This window comes from Salvelinus fontinalis, chromosome 23 (assembly GCF_029448725.1).
Source record: "Salvelinus fontinalis isolate EN_2023a chromosome 23, ASM2944872v1, whole genome shotgun sequence".
Taxonomy (NCBI): Eukaryota; Metazoa; Chordata; class Actinopteri; order Salmoniformes; family Salmonidae; genus Salvelinus; species Salvelinus fontinalis.
Genome location: NC_074687.1, coordinates 20,674,254 through 20,692,651, shown reverse-complemented (window position 1 = coordinate 20,692,651; position 18,398 = coordinate 20,674,254). Strand labels below are relative to the sequence as shown.

The 18,398-nt window shown below is 44.5% G+C and overlaps 1 protein-coding gene across 1 annotated transcript in view; it reads right to left on the bottom strand.

Moving 5' to 3' along the window:
• Positions 1–18,398, bottom strand: part of LOC129821002 (anosmin-1-like) — a 70,550-nt gene that overhangs the window by 12,857 nt on the left and 39,295 nt on the right. Inside the window, exons 3-6 of the mRNA XM_055878197.1 lie at positions 11,523–11,585; positions 10,651–10,873; positions 3,593–3,777; positions 3,038–3,167 (exon numbers count right to left, since the gene is read on the bottom strand). Coding sequence (XP_055734172.1) covers positions 3,038–3,167; positions 3,593–3,777; positions 10,651–10,873; positions 11,523–11,585 — 601 coding nt within the window. The remainder of the gene's footprint in view (positions 1–3,037; positions 3,168–3,592; positions 3,778–10,650; positions 10,874–11,522; positions 11,586–18,398) is intronic.

Here is an 18,398-nt window from a genome sequence, read left to right as displayed (position 1 = left end):
CCTGGTATGGCAACTGCTCGGCATCTGACCGCAAGGCACTACAGAGGGTAGTGCGAAAGGCCCAGTACATCACCGGGGCCAAGCTTCCTGCCATCCAGGACCTATATAATAGGCGGTGTCAAAGGAAAGCCCATAAAATTGTCAGACTCTCCAGTCACCCAAGTCAGACTGTTTTCACTACTACTTAATCAACTGGCCACCGTCTATTTACATTGACACCCCACCATTTGTGTTGTACACTGCTGCTGTTTATTATCTATGCATAGTCACTTCACCCCTACCTACATGTACAAATTAACAAACCTGTACCCCCACACACTGACTCAGTACAGGTACCCCCTGTATATAGCCTCATTGTTGTTATGTTATTGTGTTACTTAAAAAAAAAAAAAAAAATGACTTAAGAAAATATTTACCAAATAAAAACTCAACTCTTCTTGAACTGCACTGTTGGTTAAGGGCTTGTAAGTAAGCATTTCATGGTAAGGTCTACACTTGTTGTACTCGGCGCATGTGACAAATAAAGTTTGATTTGATTATCAGACTGAGCTATGTAAATAACAATGAAATGACAGAATCAAATCGATCATCAAGTCCATGACAGCTATCAACTGTCAGTCCCAGCCAATCAGAATAAGTTTTTCCCCCACAAAAGTGATTTATTACAGACAGAAATAATCCTCAGTTTCATTAGCGGTCCGGGTAGCTGGTCTCAGATGATCCCGCAGGTGAAGAAGCCGGATGTGGAGGTCCTGGGGTGGCGTGGTTACACGTGGTCTGCATTTGTGAGGCCGGATGGACGTACTGTCAAATTCTCTAAAATGACTTATGGTAGAAAAATGTACATTGAATTCTCTGGCAACAGTTTTGGTGGACCTTCCAGCAGTCAGCGTACCAATTGCACGCTCCCTCAAAACATCTGTGGCATTGTGTTGTGACAAAACTGTACATTTTAGAGTGCACCTGTGTGGTGCACCTGTGTAATAATGCTGTTTAATCAGCTTCTTGATATGCCACACCTGTCAGGTGGATGGATTATCTTGGCAAAGGAGAAAACGCTCACTAACAAGGATGTAAACAAATTTGTGTGTATGGAAAATGTCTGGGATCTTTTATTTTAGCTCATGAAATATGGGACCAACACTTAAAACGTTGCATTTATATCGGGGCTCTCCTCGGCAGCTCAGAGTCGTTGTTGTGCTCGAAGCGTGAGAAAAAGGTGTTTAGCTGTTCCGTGATCGTTAGGAGCCACTGCCACATATGCCTGGTGTCCGACTCGCTGAATTTCTCCTCCATTTTTTCCCTATACTGGTGTTTCGCCATCTTGATCGATCTGCGTAGGTAGTATTAGTGCGTTTTAACCATACTAATAGAAATGCCCAGGTAGGTCCTTCCAGCAGCATGTAATGTACCACTACCACCAAACCGGTAGCCTAGCGGTTAAGAGCGTTGGGCCTAAATGTCACTGGTTCAAATCCCTGAGCAAACTAGTTGAAAAATATGTTGATGTGCCCTTGAGCAAGGCACTTAATCCTAGTATCTTATCATAGCTATGCATACTGAAGATCAAAACAAAGGTGCCTACTACTTGACAAAAGCTCTCCCCAAAGGCATGTTGGGAAAGCAAACGCGAGAACTCAGACATAGGGTCAAATCCTGTTCAACTTGATCTCAGTGCACTGCAGTACGCTACACACAGCTCTCCCTGTACACCAACAGGGCCTATCGGCTCGACATCAGATCAAATCTAGACACAATATTACTCATAAACCTGTGATCTACGGGAATTCCACAACTATTGGCCGGGTGCTTTAACAAATGTCATCTACGGTCACACTAAAGAGCTATTTAGTGTCATTCAATGTGGGAACACACAGAGCAGTACAGGCATCAGCACAGAACTACAGCCAGCCATCAAACTAGATCTGTGCTAATTTGTAGCACAGATCTGAAGCACTGAGCAGCCTACCTTACCTCATTCTCCATGGAAGCCAGACAACTTACATGCAGTTGAAACCTGCAATATCCTGACTAACTCAGACATATTACATGTTATATGGCTGTAAAGAGGGAAAATCCCACCTTTGAAGAGCTACACGTACAAAGGTCTGGTTGCAACACTATGCAGAAAACAACATGTTCTGCACTCAGGGGTTTCTGATGACTCTCTGTGCTCTGTTTGGCATCAGTGTGAATTGACAACATTAGGATTGGAAGGGCGAGGAATGCTAAATCAGATTTGAGGTTCAGGTTTGCTAGGTAGGGAGATTTTTTTTTTTAAATCAAGGTTTACGTATGCTTGTGATGGATTTTTAAGACATCGTGCCAAAATCATTTAGCTATTTGTTTGCAATAAATTAGCATTGCGGGTGTGAATAATCTGTAATGTACAGAGTGTATGTGTAACAGGGACTGCGGTTGAAAATTAGCCGGCTGGCTAAAACCGGCACTTTTACTGAAACGTTGATTAACGTGCACTGTCCCTGTAAAAATAAAATAAACTCAATAAATAATAAACTCAGTATAACTTTACGGCATCCCCTCGCCCCGACCCGGGCGCGAACTAGGGACCCTCTGCACACATCAACAACAGTCACCCACGAAGCATCGTTACCCATCGCTCCACAAAAGCCGCAGCCCTTGCAGAGCAAGGGGAACCACTACTTCAATTCAAGGTCTCAAAGTGAGTGACGTAACCGATTGAAACGCTATTAGCGCGCACCACCGACTAGCTAGCCATTTCACATCCGTTACATATGTATGTATATTTCTGCAGAGTGGGTTTTCCTCAGCGCATGCTTGATTTAATTCAAGCCAAAGGTCACAGACACACCAACGCAATACGCAGAAAACACAATTTGTACATGCGCATGTGTAACAAAATGGGTCAATGGGCCGTTACTGAGGCAAATCATGTTGTAAAGGATTGTCCCACCTGTTCCTAGGCCTTGACTGTAGCAAAGAGAGAGGATAGGGTGTCACACAGCAACTGACACTCATTGCAGGGGCCCCACACACACACTCAGACGTAGCCTACCTCTGGAGGAGCGGAAGTGTTTGCTGGGGGCAGTAAACCCGCGGGTCCCGTGCACGTTGACAGCCGCCACTCTGAACTGGTACCATCTGCTGGCTCTGATGTCGGCCAGTTGGACGCGCTCCTCTGTAGTCTGAGGGACAGATGGGAGAGAGCAAGCACACAGGGGTCAGAGGTCACACAGGGTCACAACTTTTGTGAGTGTTGCTGCAACATCAGTCATCTGTCTGTTTTCCTTGCCAAACTTTCAAAGACACTGACTGTAAGGAATGTGCAACAGTGTCAGACAGTCTGAATGACAGCTGTGGAGTAGCACCCTGACTTTCTCACATCTATCTCGTGGTGAAAATATTAGTTTTAGGGTTTGTTTTTCCCCCAAAGAATGCATCACAGATTTTGCGTTAAATCTTTCAACAAAACTACTGAGCATGCGACTAAATGAAATGGTTTGATGACAATGTGATGTATGTGAATGAAAGAGCGATCCTCCACATGCAGTAAGGTATTCAGAGAAGCCTGGTTTGGTATGTTGTGGTGTAGTGTGCCTTGCTGACCTACCTGTGCCACGGTCTCCCACTCTGTGGCGTCGTCCTCACTGGGGTGGATGCCATAGTTCCAGCAGCGCTGCACCACGTACAGGACAGGCTCCACAGAGATGTTGAACTTAGAGGACCAGCGGATCTCCAGGCCTCCTGACAGCTGTTCCACAAACACTAGCTCCTTCCTAGGCTTCAGAGGAGCTCCTGAGAACACATACACATGACATCACTGTGAGAATGACTTTGGTAGAGAATGGGGCATGACATCACGGTGCGACAGAATTAAGGAGAGACATGCCATCACTGGGAGACTGACGTTTGGAGAAAAATGACATAATCTCACAGTGGTGATGTTGAGACAGACAGCCAGACACTGTCCACTGGGCCAATAGCATGGTCATTGTGCTGTGACGGACCATGATATACTCTTGGATGAAGAGAATGTGTTTTACCAGCTGTCTCTTTGGGGAGGAGGACACAGATAATTAGCCTCTAGGTATGTGAGGTAGAGTGGAAAGCAGAGGAGCTTACACTATGTCAAAACACACACAGTAGATGGGTAAACACATACAGTGCCTTCAGAAAGTATAAACACACCCTTCAACTTTTTCCAGCCTGAATTTAAAATGGGTTACATTGAGATTGTTTGTCACTGGCCTACACACAATACCCCATAATGTCAAGGTAGAATAATGTTTACATCATTTTTACAAATGATTAAAAAATGATAATCTGAAATGTCTCAAGTCAATAAGTATTCACCCCCCTTTGCTATGGCAAGCCTAAATACATTCAGAATAAACATTTGCTTAACAGGTCACATAATAAGTTGCATGGCCTCAGTGTGCAATAGGCTTGCAAGCCAAAGAACACCATCCCAACCGTGAAGCACGGGGGTGTCAGCATCATGTTGTGGGGATGCTTTGCTGCAGGAGGGACTGGTGCACTTCACAAAATAGATGGCATCATGAGGGAGGAAAATGATGTGGATATATTGAAGAAACATCTCAAGCCATCAGTCAGGAAGATGAAGCTTGGTCGCAAATGGGTCTTCCAAATGGACAATGAACAGGATTGCAAGCGAAGTTGTGGCAAAATGGCTTAAGGACAACAAAGTCAAGTTGGAGTGGCCATCACAAAGCCCTGACCTCAATCCCATAGAAAATGTGTGGGAAGAACTGAAAAAGCATGTACGAGCAAGGAGGCCTACAAACCTGTCTCAGTTACACAAGCTCTGTCAGGAGAAATGGGCAAAAATGCACCCAATTTATTGTGGGAAGCTTGTGGAAGGCTACCAAAAACATTTGACCCAAGTTAAAGGCCATGCTACCAAATACTAATTGAGTGTATGTAAACTTCTGACCCACTGGGAATGTGATGAATGAAATAAGTAATTTTCTCTACTATTATTCTGACATTTCACATTCTTGAAAGAAAGTGGTGATCCTAACTGACCTAAGACAGGGAATTTTTACTAGGATTAAATGTCAGGAATTTTGAAAAACTGAGTTTAAATGTTTATTACATTTTTATTTTTTGTAACTTTATTTAACTAGGCAAGTCAGTTAAGAAAAATTCTTATTTTCAATGACGGCCTAGGAACAGTGGGTTAACTGCCTTGTTCAGGGGCAGAACAACAGATTTTTACCTTGTCAGCTCAGGAATTCGATTTTGCAACCTTTCGGTTACTAGTCCAACGCTCTACCACTAGGCTACCTGTCGCCCAAAAATGTATTTGGCTAAGGTTTTGGCTAAGGTGTATGTAAACTTCCGACTTCAACTGTACATTAGGCACACACACAGACACACATTACATTTGCCTCATTGTTCCTCACGTCAACCCATTCAAACACTTTCAATGTGCAATACATTTGATTTATTACGTGCGCGGTGAGGGGAAAGTGAGCGGCCAGGACAGATTAACTCTCTCCTGGAGGATTTATTTCAGCTGAGAGGTAGTGACGTATTGATAGAGCATGGGCTGAGTGGTAATGAGATGGAGATTGGAAACAACGTTCAGGAGTACAGAAAATCATTGAATAAATCCCACACCTCTCGATTAAAATCACCTGGCATTCTCACACACTTACCCAAGGACCTCTTCGCTCCAACTAATGAGAGAGAGCACCTAGAGCTGCTCTGCATTCATGAAACGCATACAGTATAAACACAAACTCAAGGTTGTAAAGTACCAGCAAACAAAGTGCTCACAATAGTGTTGAATTGCCTGTGCTGCTTAAGCAGGCTGCTTCATCCTGTTACATCTCTACTGAGTCTTTTAGAGGCTTTTTAACGTGATTGATTGATGCTCATAAAAGGCTGGGTGGGAGACGGAGGTGGGCCCATTTGCCAGACACATATGGAGTCAGTCTTGTGTCTCGTAGATAGAGGCTCTACACAGAGGAAAATCTGTCTGCCATTGTTTTACAACTCCAGCGTGTGTGCGCGCGTGTCAATGACGAACGCACAATACCACAGCATTCCTCCTCCCCGTCTCATTTTCCCTCAGCCACACACACTCCTCATCCAACAACCCTCCACATGCAGCAAAGCGACCAATCCTAAACCCTCGCTCAGCTCTCCCCCCTACAAAGATTACCACTATGGGGCCTGGTCCCATCCAATAATCATACTCACAGGATTCATCCTTCAATGGCCACATACTTGGTCTGCCCCATCCAAAAACACAGCCATGACGTTTTCCCTGATGAACAGTGATGAAGAGCTGAGCGTCCATTCATGTCTCACGCATTCCAACAATAACTCTCCTGGATGCTCACGCACACACTGTCATAATGACCTGGCTAATTACAGGGGCCAAGGCAAAAGAGCACCAATCATTGTGGAAGGAACACAACACATCCCACAATACATTCTTCAAAAAGGTTAATGTAGTACAATGGCCTCCCATAACGTTTAAATACAGATGAGTGCTCAGTGTCATGCAACGGTTACCAGAGCCATTAATATGCATGGTTATATACAGCTCTGGTGGTTAACAATGAAGATATGTTTCACATACATACATTAAATGACTGCATTTGTTTTGAAACACTGAGCAGCCACACCACGTGGTGGTCAGGCACTGTTGACGCTCGTCTTGAAGTGGTGTGGAGCTGTGAACAGCTGGGGAGGGTGAGGATCAAGCAACAACAGCTTCTCCAGAGGGAGATAGATCATAAGTAAAGACTGACAGATGTACATGAGGACACGGTTTGAGAACAAGACATGCTTTTCCACACTGGTCTGTGGTCTCCATGTGATAGTAGAATCATCTATTACTAATGACGACCAAGCCATCACGACAGTGAGAGAGCCTGCTGAACACTTGAACTGGACTGACAACCTACTCTGATTCTCCGCACCTTAGCACTCATCACAACTGATGCTACCAGACTCTTATTATACTGCTCAGCTTATACACTGCCCCCATCCCCATGTAAATATTTGACTATAAACTGTGCCTTCCTGTATTATACTTATACTGCTAAAATGTTTATTATATTCTACTGAGCCATTTACTTTATGTTCGTATTATTATATGTTATTGTTGTTGCATTGTCGAGAAGGAATCTGTAGGTAAGAATTTCCTTGGACTATGTATATCATGCGTATCCTGTACATACGACCAATAAAACTTGAGAGAGAGAGAGTGCGCATGAGAGAGAGCGAGCGAAAGAGAGAGAAAAGAGGGAGGGAGAAGACTAAAGAGAGATAAGAGCATCTGCCTCTGTGCGCTATATAGGAGGTTCTCGCTAGCCTCCCACTAAATAAGAGCCTCTTAGTCTCAGAGAAAACAAGAATCAGCAGGATAGTCATACATACCATACATTCATTAAGAAATAATGAGGCATTCTCGTGATTAGAGTTCCCTATAAAATCTCAAACCCTGAAAAGTCTCAAATTTTGCACCACAGTGAAATGGCGATGTTCCATATGCTCACAACATATCTTATTCAGGACTCCACATTGCCAGTACAGCTTTGAAAACAGAAGGAGTTTCAGACTAGTGAATAGTAAGTAATATCGCTGAGTTTTGATGTAAAGACAACAGCTCTATATGGTAGATATGGGATAGGGCCCAGTAGGGTCTTCAGAAGACATAGCAGAAGACATAGCACAAAAGATCTGCTTCCTACAGTGCACCCTTCCTCAGTCAGGGACACACCACACACACTCCTTGTCGACCTTCACCGGAGCGTGCATGCACACACACCACACACATCTGAGAGCGATCACCATGGGGGAAGCGCTCCATTTGTGCACATACAGAAACAATTACTCTCCACACCGTGAGCACATAATTACACATTCAACACTGGAGATCAGGATTGGAATTTAATCCAGACTTAAACCAGAGAGCTAATTAAAGCGTGCAAATCTGATCCCAATACAAAAATCAACCATAGGCTAGAGTAAGTGTTTGGATTAGCAGGATAGTCAACTGTTTGGTTCTATACGTTTGTCTGTGATTTATGGTGAATGTTTTTAATTGAGGACAGTATATTCCTGCATTAAACTCAAGAATAAATCTTCTTTCATCTTTCTCCATCTACAAAGGCTGTGCAACAACTGGCCATGACACTGCCATTGATTCTTAGAATATAGGAATAGTATTAATGCACGCTTCAACACACACACATATGCTCCACCCCCCTCACACACATCTGTGTGTGCACTTCAAAAGTAATCCCAACTCTGTCACTGCAGTGCTTCAAAGACTTAAAGAAAGAAGCAGCCAGAAAGAAGCAGCCAGGCTCCCCATTTCCACTGAGGCCAGTTCCATTCCTCCTGCCTTATTATGGCCCAAGGCTGTCAGCAGCCAGAGAGGCGGTGGGCTGCTGATATAACATACAACTGAAGAAGATGCAGCTTCCATCTCTCGTCACAGAGGCACAGAGTCTCGCTCTTACCCAATGGGCTACGAGCTCTCACAACATCCAGACACCTCAGGCTGTGCCATTAAACAGTTTTACTGGAGTGGAGTGCTCCCTTTCGCTCTGTGCATCTGTGAGCCTGAAGCTGATTTGGAACAATTTCACACACTGGATGTATCATAAAATATGTACAGAATGTTGGGATTGCGTTGAGAACGAGAAACTCACAGGAAATATTTGAAATGACTCAAAATTCAAATGTATGGTTCACTGCATAGCTAATTGGAGTTTGCAGCACTACTCGTGAAACTAGTAATTTATACAAACTAGAAGCTCAAGTTTTATAAGTCGTATGTACAGGATACACATGGTATACACCATCCAACGAAATGCTTACTTACAGGTTCCTCCTAAACAATAAGAAATAATGAAAGATATTAATAAAGAGAGTAAATGGCAGTAGAATAGAATATATTTTAGCATACGTATAATACAGGAAGAGAATTTATAGGCCAATATCTACATGTGTATTGGGGATGGGGGAATTGGGGATGCAAGTGTTAAAATTGTGCAGTATTTAGCCATAATAATGAGCCTGGTAGCATGTGATGTGACGTATGTTTATAGCATGAATGAGTGAGTGTGTGCGCGTGCGTGCGGATGTGAATGAGTGCATGTGTGCTAAGGTGTGGAGAATCAGAGCAGGTGGTCAGTGTAGTTAACATTTTCAGCAGTCTCTGAGCCTGTTGGTATCAGACCTCATGCTCCGATACCGTTAGCCCAACAGTAAGGGAGAGAACAGCTTGTGGCTGGGGTGTGTGGGGTCCTTGATGCTGCAGGCCTTCCTCAGGCACCATTTTGAGTAGATGTCCTGGATGGGTGGGAGCACTGTCCCAGTGATGTACTGGGCCGTCTTCGCCACCCGCTGGAGGGCCTTGCGGTTGTGGACAGAGCAATTCCCATACCAGGTCGTGATGCAACCGGTTAGTACACTGACTGGAGTATTTTTAGAGGACGCGAGGTGGTAGACCCGAGAGTTAGTGTGAAGGAGGTGTTGTTGCCAATGCTCACAGCCTGTGCTCTGCCCATCAGGAAGTCCAGGGTCCAGTTGCAGAGGGTGGTGTCCAGACCCAGGGCTCTGAGCTTGGAGGGAACACTAGTGTTGAATACTGAACTGTAGTCAATGAACAGCATTCTCACATAGCTGTTCCTCTTGTCCAGATGTGTTACGGCCATGTGAATAGTGATGGAAATGGATTCTTCAGTGGATCTGTTGGAGAGGTAGGCAAATTTGAGTGGGTACCGGGTGCCTGGGATACTGGCCTTGATATGGGCCATGAGCAGCCTATCGAAGCACTTCATGATGACCTGGGTGAGTGTGACAGGGCTATAGTCATTTGGGAATGTCACCTTGTTTCTCTTGGGCACTGGGATGATGGTGGTCTCCTTGAAGCAGGTGGGGACTACAGCCTGGGACAGAGACAGGTTGAAGATGACAGAGAAGACGCTCGCCAGCTGGTCAGAACACACTGAGGACGCTGCCATGGATGCCATCTGGGCCAGCGGCTTTGTGAGTATTCACTCGAGAGTTTAACACGTCAGCCTCAGAGAGCGAAAGCACCTGGTCGTCTGGAGCAGAAAGTCTTTCTGGATGGCTCGGTATTGTCTGCCTTGAAGCGAGCATAGAATGTGTTAAGCTCATCTGGGAGAGGGGCTTCGTGGGCACCACAGCTAGATTTGCCTTTGTAGTCCGCGATAGCCTGTATTCCTGCCTAATGGGTCGTGAGTCTGAGTTGTCCGACATCAATTCAAGTTTAAGCCGGAATCCTTAAATGGTGAAACTGCCATGTCTGTTTGCGATATAACAACAAAGAAGTTACTGCAATCAACGAGTTACTGCAATCAGGTTGACACATAGACATCATTGCACGTGTGATTTTTACCACGTTTGGCGACACGCCTCACGACCGCTTAGTTAACAAAACTAAAACAATAACAATAGCCGTGGGGCAGACAGTGGTGCTGTTCTCCCTACTGCGGATTCAATCTGTAATAATAACAGAATACTATTTATCAATAGTTTTTATCAATATATAAGGACAAAAGGCATTTTAATAATCCTGTACAGTATCTAGATTCGGTGTTGTACCCAGTGGATGTTATACTGCACATGTACATGTCATGATGTGTGTCATTGTACCTTTGTAGAGGTTCTTGGGGTTTTGACAGGTGTGTCCGCAGCCATTGGTGCAGCACTTCTTGACAGCGGAACACTCTCCATCCTCCTCGCAGCTCTCCACACAGGCTGCAGCGAAACCACTGGCCTTATCAGGAGCCGGGCAGTCCCCCTGCTTCACCCCCTCCACAGACTTCAGGAACTCACAGCTAGTCAGACACTCATAGTGCTTCTTGGGAAAGAGAGTCTGAAGGGTAGAGGGTGACGAGGTGGTAGGAGGAAGAGAGGGAGGAGAGGGGCAAGAGGAGTAGGCAGACAGGAGGAAAGGCAGAGGAAAAACATCTATGTTAGATGACTTGTAGCGACAGTGTGCCAAGCTTCCAGGCCTTCATTAATAAGATCACTTTATTGGTCAATTGCACACAATGTCCAACCGAAATGTAACTTCCGATTTTAACCCAGCCCCTCAAAGACGCATACATACAACATTTTTAGAGAGATGCGGGGGGATGCCACACAACGTGGCTGGGAAGCTGTTGTTGTGGGGGGGGTTAAGTGCCAACCCCGAGCCAACCTAGTGAAAATTCTGTCGATGTGCCCTTGAGCAAGGCACTTAACCCTAGTTTCTCCTGTAAGTCACTCTGGATAAGGGCGTCTGCTAAATGACTAAAATGTCTAACAGGCAGGTCAGTGAACTAACAGGGATTGTCCTGTTTACATTGGAACTGATGACTCATTTGAGTGGTGAGTAAGTTAAACAGCTTTGATTCAATCTAACAGAGTGCCATTACATTACAGTAGAGAGAAAAGAGTCTCCACTTCACTTGACGCTCTTCATTCCCTCAGACTTTCCCCACTCTGGAGGGAGCACTCAGAGTCAGAGATGACATACGTACCTCGCATAAGTCCTGGCACTGGTTTTCCTTCAGGTCCCAGGATTCCTTGCAGGGCTCAAGGCACTGTGAAAGGGAGAAGGAAGGGTGTCAGTGCTTGAAAGAGACAGCTACATCAAAGAACTGTGTGTGTGTGTGTGTGTGAGGGAGGGTCTCTCACTCAATTCAATTTAAATTCAAAGGGGCTTTATTGGCATGGGAAATACAGTATATATACACACATTGCCAAAGAAAGTGAAATAAACAAACAAAAGTGAGAAGAAACAAATTCAACAAAATCAAAAAACTATTAGAAAATTAACAGTAAAACTGAAAGTTTAAATTAGACATTTCAAGTGTTATATTAATCAAATTTTAGTCACATGCACCGAATACAACAGGTGCAGACCTTGCAGTGAAATGCTTACTTATGAGCCCCTAACCAACAATGCAGCATAATAAATAAAAAATAAGGATAAGAATAAGAAATTAAAGTAACAAGTAATTAAAGAGCAGTAAAATAACAACAGGGGGGTCTCGGTGCAGAGTCAGTGTGCGGGGGCACCGGTTAGTTGATGTAATACGTACATTTAGGTAGAGTTATTAAAGTGACTATGCATAGATGCTAACAGAGTAGCAGTGGTAGCAATGCAAATAATCTGGGTAGCCATTTGATTAGGTGTTCAGGAGTCTTATGGCTTGGGGGTAGAAGCTGTTAAGAAGCCTCTTGGACCTAGAATTGGTTCTCCGGTACCGCTTGTCGTCCGGTTGCAGAGGGAACAGTCTATGACTAGGGTGGCTGACAATTTTTAGGGCCTCTGACACCGCCTGGTATAGAGGTCCTGGATGGCAGGAAGCTTGGCCCCAGTAATGTACTGTGCCGTTCACACAACCCTTTGTAGTGCCTTGCGGTCGTAGGCCAAGCAGTTGCCATACCAGGCAGTGATGCAATCAGTCAGGATGCTCTCGATGGTGCAGCTGTAGAAACTTTTGAGGATCTGAGGATCCATGCTAAATATTTTCAGTCTCTTGAGGAGGAACAGGCTTTGTTGTGCTCTCGTCACGACTGTCTTGGTGTGTTTGGACCATGTTAGTTTGTTGGTGATGTGGACACCAAGGAACTTGAAGCTCTCAACCTGCTCCACTGCAGCCCTGTCGATGAGAATGGGAGCGTGCTCTGTCCACCTTTTCCTGTAGTCCACAATCATCTCCTTTGTCTTGATCATGTTGAGGGATAGGTTGTTATTCTGGCACCACACGGCCAGGTCTGACCACCTCCCTATAGGCTGTATCGTTGATCAGGCCTACCACTGTTGTGTCATCGGCAAACTTAACGATGGTGTTGGAGGAGTGCCTGGCCGTGCAGTCATGAGTGAACAGGGAGTACAGGAGGAGACTGAGCACGCACCCCTGAGGGGGCCCTGTGTTGAGGATCAGCGTGGCGGATATGTTGTTCCCTACGCTTACCACCTGGGGGTGGCCCGTCAGGAAGTCCAGGATCAAGTTTCAGAGGGAGGTGTTTAGTCCAAGGGTCATTAGCTTAGTGATGAGCTTTGAGGGCACTATGGTGTTGAACGCTGAGCTGTAGTCAATGAATAGCATCATCACATACAGTTGAAGTCGGAAGTTTACATACACCTTTACCAAATACATTTAAACTCAGTTTCACAACTTCTGACATTTAATCCTAGCAAAAAATCCCAGTTTTATGTCCATTAGGATCACTACTTTATTTTAAGAACGTGAAATGTCAGAATAATAGTAGAGAGAATTATTTATTTCATTCATCACATTCCCAGTGGGTCAGAAGTTTACATACACTCAATTAGTATTTGGTAGCATTGCCTTTAAATTGTGTCGCCTTCCACAAGCTTCCCACAGTAAGTTGGGTGAATTTTGGCCCATTCCTCCTGACAGAGCTTGTGTAACTGAGTCAGGTTTGTAGGCCTCCTTGCTCACACACGCTTTTCAGTTCTGCCCACACATTTTCTATGGGATTGGGGTCAGGGCTTTGCGATGACCACTTCAATACCTTGACTTTGTTGTCCTTAAGCCATTTTGCCACAACTTTGCTTGCAAGTCAGGTCATTGTCCATTTGGAAGACCCATTTGCAACCAAGCTTCAACTTCCTGACTGATGTCTTGAGATGTTGCTCAATATATCCACATAATTTTCCTCCCTCATGATTCCATCTATTTTGTGAAGTGCACCAGTCCTCCTGCAGCAAAGCACCTCCACAACATGATGCTGCCACCCCCATGTTTCACGTTTGGGACGATGTTCTTTGGCTTACAAGCCTCTCCCTTTTATCCTCCAAACATAACGATGGTCATTATGGCCAAACAGTTCTATTTTTGTTTAATCAGACCAGAGGACATTTCTCCAAAAAGTACAATCTTTGTCCCCATGTGCAGTTGCAAACCATATTCTGACTTTTTATATGGCGGTTTTGGAGCAGTGGCTTCTTCCTTGCTGAGCACCCTTTCAGGTTATGTCGATATAGGACTCATTTTACTGTGGATATAGATACTTTTGTACCCGTTTCTCCAGCAGCTTCACAAGGTCCTTTGCTGTAGTTCTGGGAATGATTTGCACTTTTCGCACCAAAGTACGTTCATCTCTAGGAGACAGAACGCGTCTCCTACCAGAGCGGTATAACGGCTGCATGGTCCCATGGTGTTTATACTTGCGTACTATTGTTTCTACAGTTGAACGTGGTACCTTCAGGCATTTGAAAATTCCTCCCAAGGATGAACCAGACTTGTGAAGATCCAGAATTTTTTTCTGGGGTCTTGGCCGATTTCTTTTGATTTTCCCATGATGTCAAGCAAAGAGCACCGAGTTTGAAGGTAGGCCTTGAAATACATCCACAGGTACACCTCCAATGGACTCACATGATGTCAATTAGCCTATCAGAAGTTTCTAAAGCCATGACATCATTTTCTGGAAGTTTCCAAGCTGTTTAAAGGCACAGGCGAATTTTCTACAGATGTAGAAGGCACTTGCCAGTTGGTCAGTGTATGTAAACTTCTGATCCACTGGAATTGTGATACAGTGAAGTAGAAGTGAAATAATCTGTCTATTAAACCATTTTTGGAAAAATGACTTATGCACACAGTAGATGTCCTAACCGAATTGCCAAAAGTATCGTTCGTTAACAAGACATTTGTGGAGAGGTTGAAAAACGAGTTTTAATGACCTGAGTCTATGTAAACTTCCGACTTCAAATTGTATGTGTTCCTTTTGTCCAGATGGGAATGTGCAGTATGGAGTGCAATAGAGATTGCATCATCTGTAAATCTGTTAGGGCGGTATGCAAATGGCAGTTTCTGGGATAATGTTTTGATGTGAGCCATTACCAGCTTTCGAAGCACTTCATGGCTACAGATGTGAGTGCTACGGGTCGATAGTCATTTAGGCAGGTTACCTTTGTGTTCTTGGGCACAGGCACCATGGTGGTCTGCTTAAAACATGTTGGTATTACAGACTTGGACAGGGAGAGGTTGAAAATGTCAGTGAAGACACTTGCCAGTTGGTCAGCGCATGCTCGCAGTACACATCCTGGTAATCCGTCTGGCTCTGCGGCCTTGTGAATGTTGACCTGTTTAAAGGTCTTACGCACACCGGCTGCAGAGAGCGTGATCACACAGTCTTCCAAAACGGCTGGTGCTCTCATGCATGTTAGTGTTATTTTTCTCAAAGTGAGCATAGAAGTAGTTTAGCTCGTCTGGTAGGCTTGTGTCACTGGGCAGCTCTCGGCTGTGCTTCCCTTTGTAGTCTGTAATGGTTTGCAAGCCCTGCCACATCCGACGAGCGTCAGAGCCGGTGTATTACGATTCAAGCTTAGTCCTGTATTGACGCTTGCCTGTTTGGTTCGTCGGAGGGCATAGCGGGATTTCTTATAAGCTTCCGGGTTAGAGTCCCGCTCCTTGAAAGCGACAGCTCTAGCCTTTAGTTCAGTGCGGATGTTTCCTGTAATCCATTGCTTCTGGTTGGGGCATGTATGTACGGTCACTGTGGGGACAGAGTCATCAATGCACTTATTGATGAAACCAATGACTGATGTGGTGTACTCCTCAAAACCATCGGAGGAATCCCGGAACATCTTCCAGTCTGTGCTAGCAAAACAGTCCTGTAGCTTAGCATCTGCTTCCTCTGACTACTTTTTTATTGATCTAGTCACTGGTGCTCCCTGCTTTCATTTTTGCTTGTAAGCAGGAATCAGGAGGATAGAATTATGGTCAGATTTGCCAAATGGGGAGCTAGGGAGAGCTTTGTATGCATCTCTGTGTGTGGAATAAAGGTGGACAAGAGTTTTTTCCCCCGCTAGTCACACATTTAACATGCTGATAGAAATTTGGTAAAACGGTTTTCAGTTTCCCTGCATTAAAGTCCCCGGCTACTAGGAGCGCCACCTCTGGGTGAGCGTTTTCTTGTTTGCTTATGATGGAATACAGAAAATTCTATGCTGTCTTAGTGCCAGCCTCTGACTGTGGTGGTATGTAAACAGCTACGAAAAATACAGATTAATATTCTCTAGGTATGTAGTGTGGTCTACAGTTTATCATGAGATACTCTACCTCAGGGAGCAATAGTTCGAGACTTTCTTAGATATTGTGCACCAGCTGCTTTTTACAAAAATACATAGTCCGCCGCCCCTGGTTTTACCAGACACTGCTGTTCTAGCCTGCCGGTGCAGCATATAACCAGCCAGCTGTATGTTGACAGTGTCGCCGTTCAGCCACGTCTCCGTGGAGCTTAAGATATTACAGTTTTGAATATCCCGTTGGTAGTTTAATCTTCCGAGTAGGGCATCTATTTTATCGTCCAAAGATTGCACGTTTGCTAACAGAATGGAAGGAAGTGGGGGTTTATTGGATCGCCTACGATGTCTCACAAGGCAGCCCGCCCTCCGGACCCTTTTTCTCCACCTCACCTTCACACAAATCATGGGGATCTGGGCCTGTTACCGAGAAAGCAGTATATTGTTCGCGTCGGCCTCGTCAGACTCGTTAAAAGGACAACAAAGTATTCTGCCAGTCTGTGGAGAGTAATCGCAGTCCTGATGTCCAGAAGTTATTTTCGGTCATAAGAGACAGTATCAGCAACATTATGTAAAAAATAAGTTTAAAAAATAAGTTGCAAATAAAACAAAAAAAATCACAATTGGTTGGGGGCACGTAAAATGTCTGCCTTCTTCTCCGGCGCCATCTAATGCAAGCAGCTATTATCAGCTATGTACAATGTTTTAGCATTGTGCAATTAGTTGTAGTACAAATATTAGGGGAAGATACATATTAACAGATAAATATTGGGTGGTATTTTACAATGTTGTTTGTTTGTGTTCCACTGGTTGCCCTTTTCTCATGGTACCAAGCCAAATATTTTGCTGCTGGCAAACATGTCTCTACTGTTGTCATACATTTGGCAGGAGGTTAGGAAGTGCAGCTCAAGTTCCACCTCATTTTGTGGACAGTGGGCGCAATCCTGTCTTCTCTTAAGCACCAGGTCTGCCTGTGGCGACCTCTCTCAATAGCATGGCTATGCTCAGAGTCTGTAAATAGTCAAGTATTTCTTAATTTTGAGTCACAGTGGTCAGGTATTCTGCAACTGTACTCAGTTTAGGGCCAGAGAGCATTCCAATATGTTCTGTTTTTTGGATGATTCATTCCAGTTTCAAATAGTTAATCTTTTTTTACTTTCTCATAATTTGGTTGGGTCCAATTTCATTGCTGCCCTGGAGCTCTGTTTGTGAACAGAGCCACAGAAACAGCTGGCTAAGGTGACTCTTCTCTAGGTTCATCTCTCTGTAGGTGAGGCTTTGTGGTGGAATGTGCTTCATTTCCTTTTAGGTGGTTGTAGAATTTAATAGCTCTTTCCTGAATTTTGATAACTAGCGGGAATAGTACCAATTATGCATCTCATCCGAAATGTACATTAAAATATTATATTACTGGTAAATGTACAGTGTTGTAACAAAGTGCAAATAGTTGAATTCTCCCGAAGACTGCCAAGCACCTCCCTCAGCCACTTCCATGGCACACACCGCAATCAGCGATCATACCTCTTTGTTGCAGATGCCCCACATACCTTCTGAGATCAACAATTTTCTACAAAAGGAGCAAACAGGCCAAGGTCCAAGGGGGATTTGTTTCTGAATAGAACAAAGAGCACAAAGTTGTCGTGACTCTCAAAATCCATTCAATAGCTGTGATATTTTGTCTGGCTCTTCTGCCCTTGACAAATTCCTTTTAAAAAAATGCATCAGCATAACCCCCCTCAACCACCCTCTTCCCCCCTTCCACCTCATGTCTGGACCTGATACAGTTTGGCGCTGGCACCAATGCTTTCCCTCGCTCTGAACCTCGACCAGTCGTACACATATAGCATGGTTAATAGATGATACACACCCAGTTAAAATGTTCTTGCGATTCCCTTTCCAAACACGTGGAATTTATTTACTGGATGTTCGGCACAGGCATGGGGTCAAAGAGCAGCCTAGTTGTGACTGCAGTGCAAGTTGTTTAGCCCAACATATCAGATGAGGAATTGAAAATGAAAATACACCAATAACGGTCAGACTCCAATCGCTGTAAATACAACAGCTTGCCCTCCACAAATCAAACTCAATAAGGCTAAATGTAATAAAACATGAAAGTTCATGCATGTCCAAGGGAATCAGGCATCAGATGCCACCGCAGAAAAGGGGCATGAGTTCAGAACCTCAGGTAGGATAAAGGGGCTGGAGGTTGATGTGTTCCTGGTGCTGCTAGTTGGCTGCTACAGAACCAGTGGTACTGGCAGAGCCCGTAGGAGAGTCTCCCACAGAGGAACCACTGCTTCTGTGTAGCCACAGTGACGGGCCAAAACCACAGTGACCAGAGACCTGCCAGAGCTAG